The following is a 20676-nucleotide window of genomic DNA, read 5'->3' as shown; positions in this document are numbered from 1 at the left end:
TGAAAACTATTTTTTTTATCATTATTTTTTTCAGGATTCTTTGATGGTTTCAAATTATTTTGCAACATAATAATTGTCTTCTGTCACTTTTGATCAATGTAAGTGTCTGTCTTCAAAGCACAAAGCTTCAAAGTCTGTCTCACAAGTTAATTTAGATAAAATGCATTAACTCTGTCAAACTGATAAAAAATTAATGCATAACAATAGTGTTTTCTTATAATAAACTGTTCATTCGCAGATAAACAAAGACATGAATTGTTTGAAAAATGAAGACTAAAAAAAAGGTTCAAATAATCCTTGACAGTTTGCAAAATATAATCAGCTGATGTCAACAATGAATCATTTCATGCATGTGTTTCTGCCCATTCTCTTCCGTGACCTTGACTGTTTTTCGGAGTTCATTGTTGAGAGAGTTAGTCAAAACCAGATTGTATTCAGAGGATAGCTTATCCTTAAATAGCTTGATCAGGATCCCATTAGTGACCTTATTAGAGGTTTTATGATGAGGGACATGAAAAATTTGGCGGCGTGAGAAGTACAAATCGTGCCGTGCTGATTTGTGGCAGCTGGATGTCACCTGTTATGATGAGCATCTGACTGTAAACAACCAAAAGTCAAGTCACACGCAAACATGTCATACATTTCAAGACGAATGCAGCCATTTAAGGTGAACAAGTTTACAGAGAGTTGGTGGCTAGTTTTCAAAACATACATTCTCATGTAATCGTGTAGGTCATCGTCTATGTAGGTTACAGCGCCACCAAGTGGTTCAAAATCAATAAGAGTCATTGACAAATAAGGGGGTTCAAAAAACGCATGTGACTTAAAAATATATATAACACTTAGTTTTATTTCAAACATCTAAAAAATGTTTATTATTTAAGTCTTTGTCTGTAAAATATCCGAAATAAAAAAAAAATGAGAATCTCTCACCAGAAAGGAACATGTCAGTCCAAATCCGGGCCACAATTGGCACACCATATACAGGCCGGATTTGGGCGATACGATGTTGCTGTCTGGGATTGACCATGAAGTTCAGGTCACCAAATAGTCTGTAGCAGGCAAATATAATTATTGGATTTCCTTTAAATTCCATATATATTTGTTGCCTACTGAGGTTTGAAACACTTTTCTTTGTAGAGCTTGTTTTATGTGTAATGACTGTGGGTATTCACAGTTTGTGTGTGGGGAAGGTTTACAACATCACTGTACGTGCAAATCACTCATTAAACTAAAAGTCATGCGTGCAAGCTCCACATTACAGTGGTGTTACAGTGCGGTGAAATATAAACCAACAAAAACAGTAAAAACTCAGCTTTGGCAGCTGAGGGAAACTTTTGAAACACCTCTAAAGAATGGCAGGTTGTCCTGTTAACAGCCTTCACCTGCCAAATTAAGGTAGCTGCTTTACAAAACTATAGCAGGAATGCATTTACACATGGTTGAGATGACCACCAGCAATTGCATATTGCATCAATAACCATAAAAATAGCCCTTTGGATGTTTGTTTGCTTGATTCTATTAGAGAGGTTAATGTGAAATGCAGAGCCCCCCTGCTGAGATACTGAAGCAAGCACCAGGACCCACCGCAACGTTGGAGACAAACTCTCCTCTCGGGTCTGTTGCAAACATTCTCATGGTACTTTGAGTGAGAAGCTGTGAGAGGAAGTATGTCTAGGTGATGGAATGAAAAAGAAATAGAGTGGGTGGAAAAATCAAATCTCTGTTTGTATAGGATGTATTTCTAATGAGTTCTGTAATTGCAAGTTGCTGGAACAGTCAGTGAATCGTCAAGCAGGCCTAGTGATGAAGAAAGTAGTCAGAATGGGACAAAGGCCTGGTTCAACCACTTTAAATTAATAGAACTTCGAGCCTTGCATCATGGTAGCTCAATTTTGCGGTCCCAAGGCAAGTGACTCTACAGTCCTGCAGCAATTTCAATGCTTTTGTGGGTGAAGATGGTTGAGGGCCAGAATAGAAAAACAAAATAATAGTCCTTTCAGCATGCCATTGATAATCATTTACATTCAGTTCACATTTATTTTGTTTTATTTTATTTATTTCGTACGTAGCCAATGATGTTTTTTCACAATACATATAGTAAGCAGCTTTACAGAAAATTATTTTTTGATATTAGGAATGTCTCTGACGCATATAACGATTGGCTCTTTCATTGAGAAATTTCTCTTGTTCATTCTTTGCTTATACTGCCACCCTCTGACTAACAGGGGATTTTACTGGTTTTCTTATGGTATTTATGTGGTCTTACTGTTACTGTTGTTATCAATAACAATTAAACAGATACTGTAGTTCTACGTAGGCTAAATATTTAAATAATTCCCACCAAGGTAACACATCAAGACAAACGGAAGAAATTTATTTTTTTTAGTAGGTTAGTCTTTCAGAAGCTAGGATAAAACTGAAAAGATTTAAGAAACAGTTCTCAACATATTTTTCCTTTTCTGTTTTAATATAATAATAATAACATTAATCATCATATTCTTTTTCTCTGTGCGTTTAGTTTTTATTCATCTCCTCTCTTCCCTTCTCAATATGGCTTCTTCCTCGTGCCTGCTGCTAATTCCACGTCGGCTAAAGGAAGCTCGACGGCGCCTGTCGTCAGATCCGCAAGGCATTTCGGGCTACTGGAGGCTGATTCGCCCAATAATACAAACAAGCCGCTTGACATAGTGGAATCGGTTGAACATGGGAAAACCCGCTTGCTTATGAATGAATTAACACATATTCAGCCTCAATGAATGCACGCTTTTATAATTTCCTCACTCTTCTGGAAGTGTCAGTATTTATTTGCGCATGAACTGGGATAAAATATTCAGCACGCGTGTTAAATAGCTTATCCTGCAATAGGAAACACAGGTAAGATAATATTTATGTATTGGTCTTTATTATGTATGCAGTCATCATCGCTAAACAGTGAACAGACATCGAAATAGCCTTCATTTACTGGATGCATTGTTGTGAAATATAACGGCGAAAATGAATAGGCAATGTGGCTGTATTTAGCGATATCGCGGTTCAAGTGTGTTTATCTGTCTTGATGCATGAAATGCGGTTTATTATAATGAAAGGCCCTTGGGCGACAAGCACCGTCAATTTGACAGTGGATGCTTGAGTCAGCTGACGTACACATTATGACAATGATGCGTTATGATGAGAAATAAATTGTTCCACGGTTGAACGAGCCATAAGGTCGATCATATAAATATTCGTCGTAGGAATCTCGTGCTTTTATAGAAAATATGGATTGAAGGTATTGTTTGTTTCTCGAGGTGAATGGTGTCGTAGATAGTATGTCACGAACACACTGTCAGCGTTCACCTGTGCCACCTGTTCGCCCAGTACTGCAAACAGCAGGCTGATTAAAGATGCATTCACCACTACTGTAGATTAGACTTAAGTAGACGAATCGTTTTCGTTCATGTCCATGTACTGACAATTATTTTGTTTTCATTCTTGCATTCATGTTTTATATTATAGCTAAGTATAGCACGATTTAATAACATTTGAGAGCATTTATTTGGTTGGACGTATTGAAGATTCATTCATTGAATGAGTCGCTAGGCTAATGTCGTTTCCTCCCAACAACAATAACAGCCTTAGTGATAAATGTCATTGCCAACAGTTGACAAAATAGAGATAGAATTGCTTAATTGTTGATGAGGAAAACGACTATGAGTCGTTTGAGTAGTTTGTAGATTTGTAAGCATCAGTTTTTGTTGACTGTCATGGTTGAGGCGAGTGAATGGTTTAATGATTCTTCATAACACACTTGTAGACACCCACTGACATAATTCAGAACTGACATCCAAATGAATAGTTTAAGTAAATAAATTCAAAATAATTAAATTCACTGGGATGAATTAAAATCCTCGCCCCTAGTGTAGACTTGGAATAGGCTATTTCTTGTTTTGTTTTAATTAAAGAGCCCCTTGTTTCCATGCTGGTCCATTGAGACGTATTTTTAGGAAGGTGCTTAATGAGGCAAGATCACCTCAGCCTGCTAGCTTGAGAGTCTGTATACTGTACTTGTTGTCATAGATGCAGCCTTGGTTAGATGACATGCTGCCTCCGCAAATCCAGTGGAAAATCACAGGAAAGAAGGCCAAAGTCACTGATGTATGTTGTAGTATTATAATGGCTGTCAAATTACAGGCCTATCTGTCTTTCTTTCAGAAAGCCATTGCAAAGTTCTCCATAAGCTCACACTGTCCATGTAGCAAGGCAGAGGAACATATTTTACACACCTATAGTGTAATTATCTGTCCATACCATCCACACATGCATGTCCATCAGATGAACTGTAATTGAGAGTTTGCATATTTGACAATAGGTTATTGACATGTCAACCAAATTGATCTCAGATGTCCTTCTAAATAATAGCATTTCTTCACTGGATCATTCAAATGTGTAAGAGAGAATTCACAGTAAGAAAGAATGTAATTCACATCAACTGGTAAAGCAAGGGTCATACCGCAAGCCACAAATTGAATAGTTTTCTATCGTAATGACATAACCACAATTTCATTACGCTAAGTAAACAGTGCTTATTTTAATGTCTTCAATAAGGTCACAAGTAACATCCCACATCCCATGGCAGTAATATCCCCCCTTTCCATCTTTACAGTGAAGGAGCACTTGCTCTGGCTGGCTCACCGCCATCTCAACTGCTCACTGAGTGCAAATGTATTAATGCTACTTTTCCATTCATGTGGTTTACAGATAAGACTTGAACCATTAGCTTTTTTTCCCCCTACCTAAATGTCATGCTCCAGCACTCAGGAGAATTAAATGGCTTTTATTTTAAGGCAGGCTATGATGTCTACGCTCAGATCGGCCCTCTGAGCACCGAGTGCCTCTAAAGCTGAAGCTTAGACAAACTTGCATGAGTCACATGATTGTTATAGTACATATCTCCCTGCATTCCTAAATTTTCCTCTGCCTATTGAGGAGGCTGAGCTTGGGAGAGCTAACAATGAAATCCTGCTTGAGAAGTTGCTCACTCATTGCAGTGAAGCCCCTCCCGCAGGAGTGAAAGGATAGAGCTCTGAAGGAGTAACCAAAGCAAGTATCAATGGAAATATCACACAGGTATAGAAACTCACAGGGGTTTCAAACCGGGTTAAGTGAACGATCTATTCCTTGAACTCCATGGCAGTTCCTTTTGTGGTAATGACTGGGTTAGGCTCTGTCGGATCTGATAAGTGCTTTGTTTTGAACAGAACATTCCTGTGTATTTACTCTTTTCCATGTTTTCACCAAATGTATGTGGAGTATTGGAGGCCTTAAAAGGATTTTTTTTTATTATTTATTCAGCCTAATGTTTTTTACAAAAGGATGTGTCATGTTGAATGACAGCCAGCCTTGGTTACCATTCACTTTGACCTTGTGAGTTAGATTGTAACAATAATTTATTCTCTAGTGCTTGTTGTCTGAAGTGAGTTCTGGTCTGCATTGTTAATTAGCAGCTGTGAATTCATGAATATATCATTCTGAAATGTCACAGACTACCTTTTGTAATTTAATGAACATCTCTCTTCTTTTAATCTAATCTTTTTTTCCTTAATCTCACTCTGTCTTCCAGCAACACTCCAGTATGGCGGAGAGTATGATGAGTAAAGCAGCCACTATGGAGATTCCTATTAACAGCAATGGGGACTCTAGGAATCTGGCAGAAGATGACAGCCTGGAACAGGTGAGTGATGCATGATGTGATTTTAATAGTTTTAATAGTGATTTCAATGTCAAAGTGCTCCAGTTTACCTGAACCCACCCTAAGGATTCAGTTTTCTTCTGTTTGCAAAGCTGCGTCAAAATGTTGGTCACAGCGAGCGATATATTGTTAGCTGTCTACCAAGTTTGTTTAGTTTTGTTTCGCAATATCAGCAATGAGAAAAAAACCCGAGGTAGCAGGTGAGGCAAACATTGCAGTTTATAATTTTTCAGCTTTTTCTTGGAGATTGGAAATAAGCAGTTACAAATTAAGGTTAAGTAATAGGAATATGCATTGTTTTCGTAAAAATGACTTCATTGGAAGTCTAGCATGTGTCTTCCTTTTCTTTGCGTTTCAGGAGTAACAGGCTAATGCAGTCGAGTACAAAGTGTAAATCTCCTTATTGTTCAAACCACTGTAAATAGTCGTAATGTTGTCACAAGACACACCTCTGTAAGACAACTAAACTGTGGAACTGGATCCGGGAGAAGACGTGTTGTGCAAACACAAGCGAGACATTTGCTAAGAGTTTTTTTTACTTTTTTTAAATAAGTATTTTTGTCAATCATGTTAAGTTCATTTTAAAAATCTCATCCTAGGAAGACCACTGCTGATCATGTTCACAGTTGCAATAATGGCGAGGCTAAAAGCAGATGGCACTTTGGTGTAAAATTGTGTCTTTAACACTTAAATGTCACCGTCCCACAGGTGGGACGTTTGCCACTATATTTTTAAAACAATAATATCTTAGTAAATACCTTAAATAATATTGACAAACTATATATCATTTGAAAGCTTACAATCTCTAGTTTCCATATTTGGTGACTGATTTTCAAAATATATTACAGAGGAGCCATAATTTATCAATATAAAACAAGAATATTTTCATACTCATAAGGCGTGTTCAGACCTTTTTTTAAAAATAGCAGTAAACATGAAAAATCATGAAAAAATGGTAGATACTTCAGTTTGTTTTCATGCCAAAAGTTCAAAAGATAGAATCCATTCAATTATTTTGGAAAAAAAGGTCTGAAAAGTTTGAAATATCAAGAAAAAAATAATAAATTCACCATTTGTGACGTGGCAGCTAGCTATGACTTACATGCGTGTTCTTTGTATGTGTTTCTTAGAGGTTCAATTCATATCAAAATCTGCCAAAGTTCCCATACTACTTCTGAATAGGATCTCTACTTCAGAAATTGTATGAAAATTGTGAAAATAATGGTTCATATCACTCAAAACACGAATGGAAATGCAGACGCCCTTATATGGGCAGTAATGGAGTCTGATTGTGCCCTAGTGAAAAAGTTTGGTACTGCGCTCAAACAAAATCTTATTGAAAGCTCATTTTTTGAGATATCAACCTAAAATTTGAAACACAACTTGTTCAGATTTTTGGCTTTGATCTTTCTGCCATTTTAGAGTAGCCCAGGTTTTGAAAATATATATTTTATGTAAAATATGAATAATTAATATTTTTACATTGTACATTTCCATAAACTCAAACTTCTATAACTTTTTTTCTGTTTCACTTTCTTAATTTATTTCACTTCTACAAAAATCTGCCAAATGTCTTCTTTAAAACAAGACCAATCATATGTCTATATTCCAAAGCATTCTTGAATTACAACCATTTAAGTTCGAAATGTGCATTTTCATGTCTATTCAAAAAAAGGGGGGTGACAGTTAACAGGTTAAATAGATCGGTGGCATTCGAATGTGAATACAGAATTTTTAAGTGTTTTTATGCTTAACCAGAGAGAGAAAGAGTGGCATTTTCTTTATCCCATCAATTTGTTCACTGATGTTTAGAGTGACAAGGAGCAACCCACTAAGAGGGTTTATTCATTGCTTAATGAGGGCTGAAATTATGCAAAGTAGTGTAACTCAATGTATTTTTTTTGTCAAGTCTGTCATTGTTGTATTACAGGTGCTAAATCGACCCAAAAAAATGGATTCCATTGTGTTTGATAGATTATTTTATCATCACTGTTTTCAAGTTTGTTTTTGTTTCACATTGTGCTTCATTTTTGGTTTGTATTCTTTCTTTTGTCTTTTTGTCGTCATGTTCTTCCCTGATGTCTGTGCAGGCTGCAAAGATTCAGTGGAGCTTAAGAGAGAAGGTAGGGAGTCCCGCAGCCCTCAGGGTGAGAACGAACACTGGGAAGGGTGTGTGTGTGTGTGTGCTTGCACGTGTATGTCTTTCCAGCAGAAAATGGTTTTAGTTCTCCCATAATCTTGTCTCAATAAATGGGATGTTTTTCAAATCACATGCATTTTGGCCTTTGTCACTCCATATTAATCAGTGTTTGAGGTTAGATGCTACTCCAAATTATACAGATTTTGTTTGTTTTGAAAAACATCCTGTTTTGTCCCTTTGTGGTATTAACCAATGGCTAGTGGCCTTTTAGCACCTATTAACTCTATACAGAGCGTATTGTATACCAGCATATGTATCCCATGAGCCTGTTTATGTCTTGGCAAAAACAACACATTCATTTGACTTCTGTTTTACGATGGAAATTTACGTTTACATTTACATTTAATTTACATTTACATTTCAAGTGTCTTGCTCAGGGACACATTGGTGTCTCACAGCGGATTCAAACCCGGGTCTCTCACACCTAAGGCTTGTGTCTTATCCACAGTGCCATCACCACCCTTTCAAAGAAATGAATGAAATTGAATATTTTGTAAATTGTATATTTACTACATAGTCATACTTGTACATTACATGTGTCCATTATATAAATGGACTTTGTTCCACCCTCATTAAAATGTTTAATAATTAGTGCTGTCAATCGAATAAAATAAATAATTAATTAAGCATTTTCTTTGTAATTAATCTTGATTAATCGCTCTAATATTAATATTTTTAATACATTTTTATATTGTAATAATTTCACATACAACAATTCAGTATATTTTAAATATTTGATCTAACAGGTGGTACATATAGGCTATTGAATAGTTATTTCAGTACTGAAATTGAATAGTTATCGAACACTTCATGGTTTTCACTGCATAAATTATAAATTTAATATAGATACATTTTCATTAAAGCTACAAAAGTTTTTCAGTCAAGAGCAGTGAGTGATTTTTTTCTCTCTCTTTTTATTTTGTTTTTTTGTTTTACATTTGACACAGACAGGAGCAGGTTTATTAGGCTGCTGTCACTTTAATATCTGCTGCACATGACATTGATCTGACATGCATCCCATTTTTATAAATCCTTACGTTCATTTAAGACTGTCCTTACGAGGATTCTCGACAAAATGGGCATTTTGGCATAATTTAGTCTGTTTTTGTCTGTTCCAGCGCGAAAGAACTCAATGTGGCATAGCGCAAGCCTGTACCGCACTTAGTTTGTGTCTTATTGGGCTTGAATGGTTTAAAAGCATTTACATGAAGAAGAGTGATCATATAGCTAATGTAACACTAGCTAAATAAAAAAACGGATGCTCGGATAATCGCATTAAATGTTTTAATGCGTTAAACTTAAAAAAAAATCAAAAGCTTTAATGCGTTAATTTTGACAACTCTAATAATGATACATTTAATTTAACTTTCTTCTTTAATTAGATAAAGGCACTGTATGTAACTTTTGGCCCTCTAGCGGTTAAAAAAAAAATTGCATGTATTTTGGCGAAGGACATTGGTTTGGTTGTGCTTCGGCTCTGCATGACTGTGTGGATGAATATGGTTATCCTCCTGCTCATAAAACATTCACTACTTGGCTGAAGTAAGAGATATAACCAGTTTAGATGGATAATAGGATCTCAAGCTGACTTGCTGAAGATATTACGGTAGCCATTACCCATTAATAGACACGGTATTTCCTTAAAAATAAATTCCAACACAGCTTTACAACAACATAATGAAATGACCCTTCACAATAGATAATTCTTTACAATAAACTCTGTCTGTTAGTGAGCTACATATGGTAATTTATCTGTTCAATAAAAAATATAATAATAAAAACGCTATTTACAACATTTCAAATCCCTCAGTTCGGCCATCTCCAAAAAGCCAGGCCAATGTTGATTCTTGTTTTATTACAAGCTCTGTTGCGTTCTCTTTTTGCAAGCAGAAGCTTCTCTGTTGGGCGTTTGTTTAAAATGGCTGATTCCCCAGAAGTTTGAGATTTAGGTCGTCAACCTTTCTTGCTTGTTGTGACAACTTACCTATGCCACTCGACAAAAACAAAAATACTTTTTTGACGAGGGATTGAAGGTGTATTGACTTTATATATATATATATATATATATTTTTTTTTTTTTTTACAAAAAAGTTACATAGTGCACCATTAAAGAAAGTTGACTTAATATTCTGATTTGTTTAACACATAAAAACAATTATTTGATCAAATCGATGCGGATTTGTTGCTTATTTGTAAGAAGGCTCTTTTTTGTAGTTTATGGTCTCAGATAACATGTATGCTTTGGCGTGGCTTGTTGACCGGCGTTTTATAGTCCCTAATGTGACTTGTTTCAGATAACTGTTCAGACTGTTTCCTTCCTTGTGCTGTAATTGCCTGGTAAGCTTTGGTGTCAAATTCCTTTACTTCAACAAGGAAACCCAAAGAGCGTTTTTTGTTTTTTTGTTTTCAGAGGGTTTGTTTCCACCGGAAGTTGCATACGATTTTTATGTCTCACAGACACATGATTCTTATTAATTCTAGATCTAATGTGATTCTAAACCTAAAATGTTCCTTCTAACAATTAACAACTTTTGCCTATGTTTGTGTGTTTAGAACTTGCACAAATGGCTCACTACATGACAAAATAATTTGTAGGATCGCAAATTTGAATTCTTAAGATCTCTTCTTTTCTGTTTCCATGTCTGTAGGACTTGCAACAGGTCATGGTGTCTGGACCCAACCTAAATGAAACCAGCATCGTATCAGGTGGTTATGGAGGTACGACGGAAGGCATTATTCCAACCAGCTCTATCAAAGGTATAAGAAACCCTGTCATTCTTTAACTCTTCACTGTTCTTCACATCTTCTTCCAAAACCCAATTACTACTTTTGTAGTGAATACGTAAAATACAATCTCACACAGCAATATGCAAAACACAGCAATATTTTCCACTCATTTCTTTTCTATGTGCAATCCAAATGAGAGCAGCATTGTGTGTGTATAGGTAGTGTGTGTGTGTGTCGTTCTTAATGGCTTTAAAGTTTGACATTAACCAGAGTGAAAAAGGCCACTGGTCTTCAGGTATCCTTTAGTATCCTTTTTTTTTTATAGGGGACCTATTATGCAAAATTCACTTTTACATGGTGTTTGAACATAAATGTTTTCTGCTTGATGCTGTTCTGCAGGAATACATTTAATTACTTCTGTTTTTCTGGATTTTATTTTCTCTTTAAGCCCATTTAATATTCAACAATATTATTGATCTGCCTGCATTGACACCATTAAAAAAAGAACCATAACTTAACTTACTTAAGCAGGACAATGATGCTATTTTCTTCTAGATCTGCTGTACAGCAGAAACAAACTTTGTTGCATTATTTTCCTGTTATCACTGTAAAACTGCTTTGAAACAATCTGTATTGTAAAAAGCGCTGTAAAAATAAAGGTGACTTGAATTGGAACGCCTGCATTTTTTTTCCCTCTTCTTTCTTCTTTCCTTTTTCATCGTGTAAAAAGGGGCATAATAGGTCCCCTTTAAATGAATGTCCCCTGAAATGAAAAACGAGGCTTACTTTTGGAAAGTATTCCAACCAAAATGGACTGCTTTTGATTTAGTTTCATGTAAATGACTTTGTCTGGACATTATATGTTGTAAATCTGATTGTAAGGTGATCACCTGGGACCTTAATAGCAGTGTAAGTTGATTCCCTTCTGAATCGGTGAGGACCTTCTGTCTCTTTTACCCTTTCTCAGGCCCTGCAATCCATCTTAACACTGACTTTCCAGGCAACAGACGCATTCCAAATGAAGGGCAAGGTCATTCATCCCTCATTCGTACCCGATCTCACTTATTTCTCTTGGTCCACCTTCCCATGATGCCTTGTATTATTGTCCTTTTTCTAAGCCATTTTGTCTTTTCTGCAGGAATACATTTAATCACATCTGTTTTTCTGGGTTTTGTGTTCTCTCTAAGCAGATTTGGAACGGGCTGCATTTGTATTTCTCTTCTTTCTTACTGGGTTAAGGTAGCTTTTTTTTTTCACTGGCAGGAAATTTGTTATGAGGAATCATTTGTCATTTTGCTCCGGAAATTAGTTTTGAAACTTTAATCTGGCTTTAATCTTGCTTTGTCGAGGAAATGTTTAGAAAAATCTGCTGCAGAGTGGCTGGGTGTAAAGCATAGTTGGTCACAACTCCTAGTCACACTCCTAGTCGTCACACTCTTTTTCGGTGTAAATTGACATTTGTTGTTAAAAATAAATGATCAGGCATATTGGGGCTTAAAATAACAGTTCTGTGTTTTTAAATGTACTGTACATTTTCTCTTTCTGTTTGTCATGAGGCTGCAGATTTAACAAAACATCAGTCATGTGCTTTCCCATGTTAATTTCATGTCGTTATATTATCACCTTCTCTCTCACACCCTCCCTTTTTCCCCTTTCTCCATCGCCCTGCTCTTCCTTCACATACTCTTTACACGTCACTCTCATGTGGTGCAATCCATTCCATTGTAAAACCTAATTTTCCCAATTGCCTAAACTTTTTTTAAACTTCTTAACATATCCACCACTCACTCCCTCTTCCCCATAACCCTTTATACCCCCAACATCCCCTGCAATTCCTGGCCATGACCCCCTCCAGCCCTGCAAATTTAGTCCAGGGGTGTTAGCATTGCCCCAAACCAGATTGCAGCCTGCTGAATAGCCAGCCAATCATATAATGTCCCCTGTACTCCAAGTATCCCAAATGGTTCTGGATCATTTAAATGCTCTTTGGCAACATTTCCCCCCTATTTAGTAAAACACATTCATTTATTATCTCATTTCGTCATCTGTTTCACATACAGCTGATAGACTGTGTGTCTGTGTGTCTCTTTGTAATTAATGGTGGCCAGCCACAATATCTGAAAAATGTGTATTGTGAAAGTCTAGACATTTTGTTCAGTGTATGTGTGTGTAATTTGAGACTTACTGTATGCATTTTCTGTGTATCAGGGTCCAACATGCATCACACCAGTAGCAATTCCTCCATGACAGCAGAAGAGGCCACAAGAGGCGTTGCTGTGGAGAAATTTGACATCGTGAAGAAATGGGGCCTGAACACATACAAGGTTTGTCAATGAACTTTTTATTTGTTTCTGTTTAGATGTTATATGCTGTTAGCCACTCCAATTTTGTGGTTCTCTCCCTTAGTGCACCAAACAGATGATCTCTGAGAGGTTTGGCCGAGGCTCACGCACTGTGGATTTGGAGCTGGAGGCTCAGATTGAGGTTCTGCGGGAAACCAAACGGAAGTACGAGATTGTGTTGAATTTAGCGCGAGCGCTAACCAACCACTTTTACAGCATGGTGCAGACGCAGCACGCCCTTGGAGACACTTTTGCCGACCTCAGTCAGAAGTCTCCAGAACTCCGGGTGAGACGCCATGGTCATCTTAAGATTTATGACATTTGGTGTGCCTGCCATGCAAAATTATGGGACTGGTGTAAACCTACTCATGTATTTTCAAACTGTCAGTGTTAAAAATAATTAGTGTTTACAGACAGAAAAAACTGTCATCAAGCACAGGAAAGTCCACTGTTGTTTCTGAGTTTACTTTAGCGTTTGTGTTTTGCTACTTCTACACCAGAACAGTCAAGAATGGCTCTAACATTGCTGGATGGATTGTCTAAGACTAAACAATTGAACAGTGAACTGTCTAAACCTAGTTAAACAATTGAGTAGTCAACACTACACGACAGACATACTACCAAAAAAAAAAAAGGCTTTTTGACATTTATATTTATTTATATGTATATAGAAAAGATACATCCATGTGAAATAATTTGAAAGCATAGCAACTAAACTTATATAATAAAACGTTGGAATGTATTAAACAGGACTTTCAGAATTAGGGGAGTTGAAACATCAATATGTATTTATGTTTTAGTGTTTTGTCATTTCTATTAGTTATTTATCTTTATTTTTTACTTCAGTTTACAACAATTTTAGTGCCTCAACTTAAACTTATTTTATTTCAATTAGTTGCCAAGCCAACATGTCTAATTTTCACAAAGTTTTTTTTTTATCTAAAAGATTATATTTTATGTTATTGTAGCTTCATTTCAATTCAAATGTTTTAATAATTGTAGTTTTAGTTAAAATAACAACACTGCAATAGAGTCAAACAGTCACACTCACAATAGTGTACTGTGGTATTGTTTTTTTCACACAGGATGAGTTCGGATACAATGCAGAAACACAGAAGTTGTTGTGCAAGAATGGAGAGACTCTGCTCGGTGCCATCAACTTCTTTGTGTCCAGTATCAACACACTGGTGAACAAAACGATGGAAGACACACTGATGACTATCAAGATGTATGAGAATGCCAGGTAAAAGCTACTTCAGCAAAAAAAAAAAAATATTTTTAAGGTGTTTAAAGTGATTCATTTCTCTGCAATATGAAATGGCACTGGGCAGTACTTTCTGTCTGGACGTCAAGCACTTAAATTGTGTTTTAAGTTAATTAGCCTATGAAGTAACTGGATGTTGAGAGGGTCAATATACTTTAGAGTTGTCTGGGTTAGTATCGAATATTACTGCACTTGCAGACGAGATGGTATTGAATGAACTCAGTGATACACCAACAGGCACTGACACTGGCTGGCCCTCTTTCTCAGCCTTTTGATTGAAAATAATCAAACCAAATTGGTGTAAAATTTCAAACCAAACTAGGGTCTTCAGCCGACAAAGTTTAAATGCTGTCTGGCTAGCGTGCTTCGGCTTCCCATAATGTTTACTCATTAGTTTAGTAGGCGATCTTTGTGGCTTTTCGAACACATTCAACTAGATGAGCGTTTACACTGTGAAAGCAATCTGATTAAATGCGTTTTCGACCAGCTCTGGAAGTGGTCAAAATGTTTTAGACCCTGTTTTCGTCCACTTGTGATCCCATCAACCAAATACCAAGTCATAATACTAAGTGTAAACAGGGCCAATTAACCATAATTAACTTTCAATTTTGGGCATCACAGTGTATAAAAAGATTTATGATTTTTCTCTGATGTCCTGTAGGCTAGAGTTTGATGCGTACAGAGCAGATCTAGAGGAGTTGAACTTGGGCCCGCGGGATGCTGTTACCATGGCTCGTATCGAGGCTGCTCAGCAGCAGTACCAGATCCACAAGGACAAATATGAACGTCTTCGCAATGATGTCACCATCAAGCTCAAGTTCCTGGAAGAAAATAAGGTACGTGACCACCCACATAACTTCCTCTTTAAGTCACTTAAAGGGATAGTTCACCGAAAAAATTGAAACTAACCCATGATTTACTCAACCTCAAGCCATCCTAGATGTATATGACATTCTTTTTTCAGATGAATACAATCGGAGATTTATTAAAAAATGTTCTGGCTCTTCCAAGCTTTATAATGGCAGTGAATGGGTGTTGATATTTTGAAGCCCAAAAAATTCCATCCATCCATCATAAAGATACACCACACGGCTCTGGGGGGCTAATAAAGGCTTTCTGAAGAGAAGTTATGTGTTTGTGTTAGATATCCATATTTAAAACTAAAAGCTTCCGGGAGACAGCCTACACAAGTCAACTTAGGCCGTGTGTCCACCAAAGCGTTTTTATCCAGCTGAAAACGCTAGACGCTCTGCTGAAGACGCCGTGCTTTGGGCGCTTGAGAGCGCTTTGGCAGCGCAGCGGTTTTTCTGTAAAGACGTTTCGTTGCTATGATACTGAATATATGCAGCAGTTTGAATGTTGTGACAGTTGGTTGGTGTGGTTTGGTCCCGCCCCTCCTCCACTGTGATTGGACGGCTGGGTAAAATGTGACCCTGATGAGCGCTGCGTTTTATCCAAAGTTGAACATTTTTCAACTCCCAGCGACCAGTAAAAACGCTGGGCGCTCGGCGCTTCAGCGTGAAAAAGAACGCTCTGCGCCTCGGTACGCTCACGGCGTTTAAAAAACGCGGCTCTCCCATTGAGAACAGGCGCGTGGAAAAACGCTTTGGTGGACACACGGCCTTAAGGTAAAATCGTAACCCCTGACGCGATGAATGACGTTGGATGTAGGAGTAGTGTAAGCTTCGACTCCTCTCACGGTTCAAACAAATTGGGCTAGGGAACAAACTCGACATTTCTCTTTAAAAATATACACATTAGACTTCGAATTCGTGACCAGTGTTTTGTTTTGTGCCATTCTCTGCGCTTCCGTGTCCGTTATGCATCAGGTCAGGGGTTACTCTTTCACCGTAAATCACGGCCGTCTGTCGGAAACTAGTTATTTTAGTTTTATAAAGTTTTAAACATGGAAATTTTTCTTACACAAACGCATCGTTTCTCTTCAGAAGGCTTTTATTAAACTCCTGAGCCGTTTTGAGTACCTTTATGATGGATGGATGCACTTTTTTGGGCTTCAAAATATCAACACCCATTCACTGCTTAGAAAAGCCAGGATATTTTTAATAACAAAGTCGTATACACCTAGGATGGCTTGAGGGTGAGTAAATCATGAGGTGATTTTCATTTTTTGGTGAACTATCCCTTTAAGCAGCCCTTGATCTATCTGTTGACTCTGTCTTGTCATCTAACATGGTGTGTTTGTGTAACTATCTCACAGGTAAAAGTGATGCACAAGCAACTTCTGCTGTTCCATAATGCCATCTCTGCCTACTTTGCTGGAAACCAGCAGCAGTTGGAACAGACCCTCAAGCAGTTCAACATTAAACTCAAACCACCAGGGGCCGACAAACCGTCTTGGCTGGAAGAACAGTGAAAGTGCCCATTCACGCCTGATTTCCTGATATACGTCTTTAGCCAATCAGAGAAACACAGTAGGACCACAAGAGACCAGCAATCTGAGATGCTAGCAGAGACGGGGGTACAACAGAGCCTCTTTCCACTATACTTCTCTTCCTTGATTCTTCTCCTCCTATTCTTGCTCTGTGAGTGTCTGAATAGTCACCTCTGGTATGTAACCAGTCCCAAAGTGTCCAATCAAATGTCAAAGATATCAGTTTAAGCTTCATCCCTATACATATCATTAAACCGATTGAAACAATCCTTCTGAAATGTCACCCAGAACAACTATTTCTTTTCAAGACTGTTCTCAATATTGCTCACACTCATCGTCACACACACTTTCTCTCTGTCAGTGAACACATTTTAAGAAACATTTTCCTTTTGTTTTTCTGTGAAAAGTTTTACTTTTTTCTGTATTGTAGATTTGGTATTGTAGTTGATGGGGGATTCATATTATTCCCATCACAGAGCTTTCAGTGTTCAGTGTCGGTGGGTCTAACTAAAACTAAAAGTAATTTTATTTGGATTAAATCCAGATATGAGTTAATCTGGTATTAGTATTGCATCCTTGTATGTTTACTAGGCCATGAGAATACTGTCAATGCTTGTCTCTCTTTGAAATACATGAAGTTTTACATTTAATGTCTTAAAATGAGCTGCTCATTTTAAGCTTTTTAGCCTCAAATTAATAATTATTTGACATATGTTATGGAATGAATTTCAGCAGATGTGGGTGCAGTTTCCTGCACATTTTAACAAAGGCCAGAATGGAAGATGAATCTAAATATCACCGTCTCTTGTCAATATTGTTACAGTTGCTTTACAGCTTTGAATAGTTGAAACATGATTGTTTTCTTGAAGGGAGAGGAGAGTCATTTTTATTTCGACAATTATAGTTTATTGTAGTATTATGTACCAATGCATAATACTGTATCATTTTATAGGTTTGTTACAATCATTTTAAGTTAATCAAGGAAGTGTATGTATGAATTGTATCTGATTGGTTTAACATGGGTCAGTGATTAATGCCCACTATGATCTGCCTCTTTATCTAATGAAATGTGCACTAGAGTTTATGTGTTCTGTTAGCATCAGCAAAGCCCTAATATTCCCTTATTATGCATACAATTGCCACCTTAGAAATGTTCTGATGCACCCTGTTTAATGCCTTTATTTGCCTTTTTTTTTTAGCAAAACTAAATATTTTTTCCCCAAAGAAAGATTTATGTACATATTAATATCATAGTTGCATTTTTTGCTTTATGTCATAATACTACTAATATTTTATTTCGTTAACCCTCAATGTTCACAGGAAATGTAGTACAAAATCAAATATATTTAAAAAAAATAATATTTCAAAATATTTGCTTTTTTATTTGTATGTCTTTTTATTTGTGATGTGATGGTAAACTGTCTTACTTTTTTTTTTCACCTAAAATATCTACAGTAAGCGATAGCCTTGATGCAGTGATAATGGGGTTAAATTCAGACTGTCAAATTTAGTTTATGTCAGTTTTTTTATTTCATTACATAAGACTGAAATAACGACTATGATCTAATGTTCAGAACCTTTGAACATTGCACTAAATCTTTCTAAGCTTGAGACGAAGCAATACTGAAAATGTTTCTAGAAAGTATATTCCCATGTATGCCTGGATTGGCTGTTCTCTGTGTGTTTTTACATGTTTTAAAGTTCTGATGACATAGTTGTACATTTCCATCTAATTCATTCCTGTTCAATGCTTCAGTAAAACACTACATGGGTAATAGTGCAGAAAAATATTGTTTCTAGGAAAAAAAGAGAAAGGTTACTCATGAATGTTAAAGAATGCTTGAAATTTAGTATAAATGTCGTGTAACCTAGTGATTTTTTTTTTTTAATTGCCTTTTACATTTTGTTTTGTAAAGGCCACTGTCACCTCAGAAGAAAAAAATTGTCAGATGTTTTTTATACCAATTATTTTGTTTGCTACATCCTGTACAGTTGTCGGGCAGCAGAGACGGGACTGTGTGTGATTATTTTCTTGTTGAGAGCTGGAGAAAAGGATTCCATCTCGTGCCATAGAGACTGAACTGATCCATGAAGTGAAAGACATTTGTTCCAGAGCAATAGGATTTTAAATTTAGACCTCCTCAACACTAAACCTGGATATTGATGATTTTATTTTGATGACGTGTTTGGTATTGAAATGGTCACTCCATTAGTCATCCTAGTTTAGCATAGCAGAATGAAAGGGTTATAAATATTACCATATTTATGTACAATCAATATTTTAGGCTGCTTTGTAGTATTGTAGTGTATGAATGATTGTATATATGTAAAGATAATTAAGACAGATTTTGAAACTGGAAGCTTATGTTAGCCTTTGCTCCTGGCTTTGACCAAACCTTTGACCGACAAATGTACAAGAACCCACCAGATAAAATTTGAAAAGTTTGCAAAAATGGACTTTGTGTCATTTATACTTGGATGATGTCCTATTTTGCTTTGACCCTGTTTTCCCCCAAATTTGAACAAGCATCAGGCCATGCTAAATACATGCTGACCACTAGGTATGTTGATATGATAACGTTACTTCAGATGTTTTAGGGCCAGTGCTCCAGTAACGTAATTAAAACTTTGAATCAATGGATGATAAATCAAAATCGATTGTTAACCTTTACACAACCGAAACATGGTCTGAATAGATAACCAACGAGCTATTTAAAAAAAAAAAAAAACTTTTACGTTACATTACATCTGTTTCTGAAGAGGAAGAACTAAATGTTTATGCAATAGGCTAAAACAGATCGGGTAAGTTAACGTTAAAAGATTTTAGACGAATCAAAAGTCCAATATTCTTACATTGTTTATGTTTGACTTGTTAAATAAATCCGGGTTATTACAAAAATTAAATAAATAAACAAATATATATATATTTGTATTCCATAGTGCCCAGTGTGTGTAGTTTCCTTTCTTCTTTAATTAATTAAAATATTTCTGAAAAGGTATTTTTAAAAAGCAAAGGTGAGTGTTGTTGCTCGTGCGTGAGGGGCGTGGCTTCTCTCATCCATAGATACAGTCGGCAACGCGTCATAGTTGGGGGGCGTGGTCGGCGTGGGGGAAAGCAGCGCGACCATCCTATGTATTTGAATGACAAAAATGTCATATTGCGAGTCATTTATGCCTGCCGACCGGCAACGATACATTGCAAATTTAACTGTAATAGGTTATGATTGCCCTTATTTAATTAAAAACTGGGCCAATGACCCAACCAAATGGCCGGAGGTGTCGTTTCCAGACTATTATATCTGGTTGAATCTTCAGGTAAGACATCGCGGAAGCTACCGGCAACACAAGCCTGTAACTCAATCAACTTGCGTATAAGTTACTATAAGTCCATAAAACCATGTCACTTACCAATTGTACGTATGCTTCACTCCAAACTATTAATCCTTTTGTAAAACGGTGATCAAAGTAGTCGCTACGAAGTTGCAGAGGGACTTTGCTGACAGTTATCCGAATTCTCACAGACTGCAGTCTGATAACCTTCAGCTGATAACGCTAATAACATCCCTTATGAAAAACAACTAAAGGAATCTTGTAGTATTTTAGGACAAACTATTATAGTAACGTTAATCCTATAGGAATACTATAGTATTTTGGGACATAGCCTAGAAGTATAGGTATTAATGAACATCACAGAAGTATTATACACTACTATAGAATACTAATAGCCATAGGATTACTATAGTTCTTTTTCGTAAGGGACGTAACGTCAGACAAATCTGGCCCACTGCCTAATACGAGTTAAACATCTACTACTATATCACACAGGGACCTCTACTCACACAGTAATCTAATAAGATATGATTAATTTTGCCATTTTGTCCTCCTATCCGGTTCTGCATGTATGTAAGAAAGGCTGTAGAACTTCAATTTGTAATTTGTTAGTTTATTGGTGGTACAGAAAACGACACCGCAACCCTTCGGCATGATTGTCCCATGTATTTCAATGAGCGCCAAGGCAAT

At 36.7% G+C, this 20676-nt stretch overlaps 1 protein-coding gene across 11 annotated transcripts; it reads left to right on the top strand.

Moving 5' to 3' along the window:
* The first annotated feature begins 1595 nt into the window (after positions 1-1595).
* arfip2b (ARF interacting protein 2b) lies at positions 1596-19109 on the top strand. Of its 11 annotated transcripts, none has more exons than XM_089126058.1 (10): positions 1596-1617; positions 5603-5713; positions 7822-7878; positions 10580-10688; positions 11626-11688; positions 12867-12982; positions 13065-13286; positions 14086-14243; positions 14926-15100; positions 16483-19109. In XM_089126058.1, the coding sequence occupies exons 2-10, from the start codon at positions 5615-5617 to the stop codon at positions 16636-16638; spliced, it is 1155 nt and encodes a 384-aa protein (XP_088982184.1). In that variant the 5' UTR covers positions 1596-1617; positions 5603-5614; the 3' UTR covers positions 16639-19109. The 11 variants fall into 11 exon arrangements, with proteins under 11 accessions (XP_088982184.1, XP_039523446.1, XP_039523449.1 ...); XM_039667512.2 differs by lacking the exon at positions 1596-1617 and adding an exon at positions 2618-2877; XM_039667513.2 differs by lacking the exon at positions 1596-1617 and adding an exon at positions 4957-5109.
* Positions 19110-20676: the final 1567 nt, after the last annotated feature.

This window comes from Pimephales promelas, chromosome 23 (assembly GCF_988280905.1).
Source record: "Pimephales promelas chromosome 23, fPimPro1.hap1.1, whole genome shotgun sequence".
Lineage (NCBI taxonomy): Eukaryota > Metazoa > Chordata > Actinopteri > Cypriniformes > Leuciscidae > Pimephales > Pimephales promelas.
Note: the sequence above shows the minus strand (reverse complement) of the source record. Positions and strands in the feature narration are given on the sequence as shown.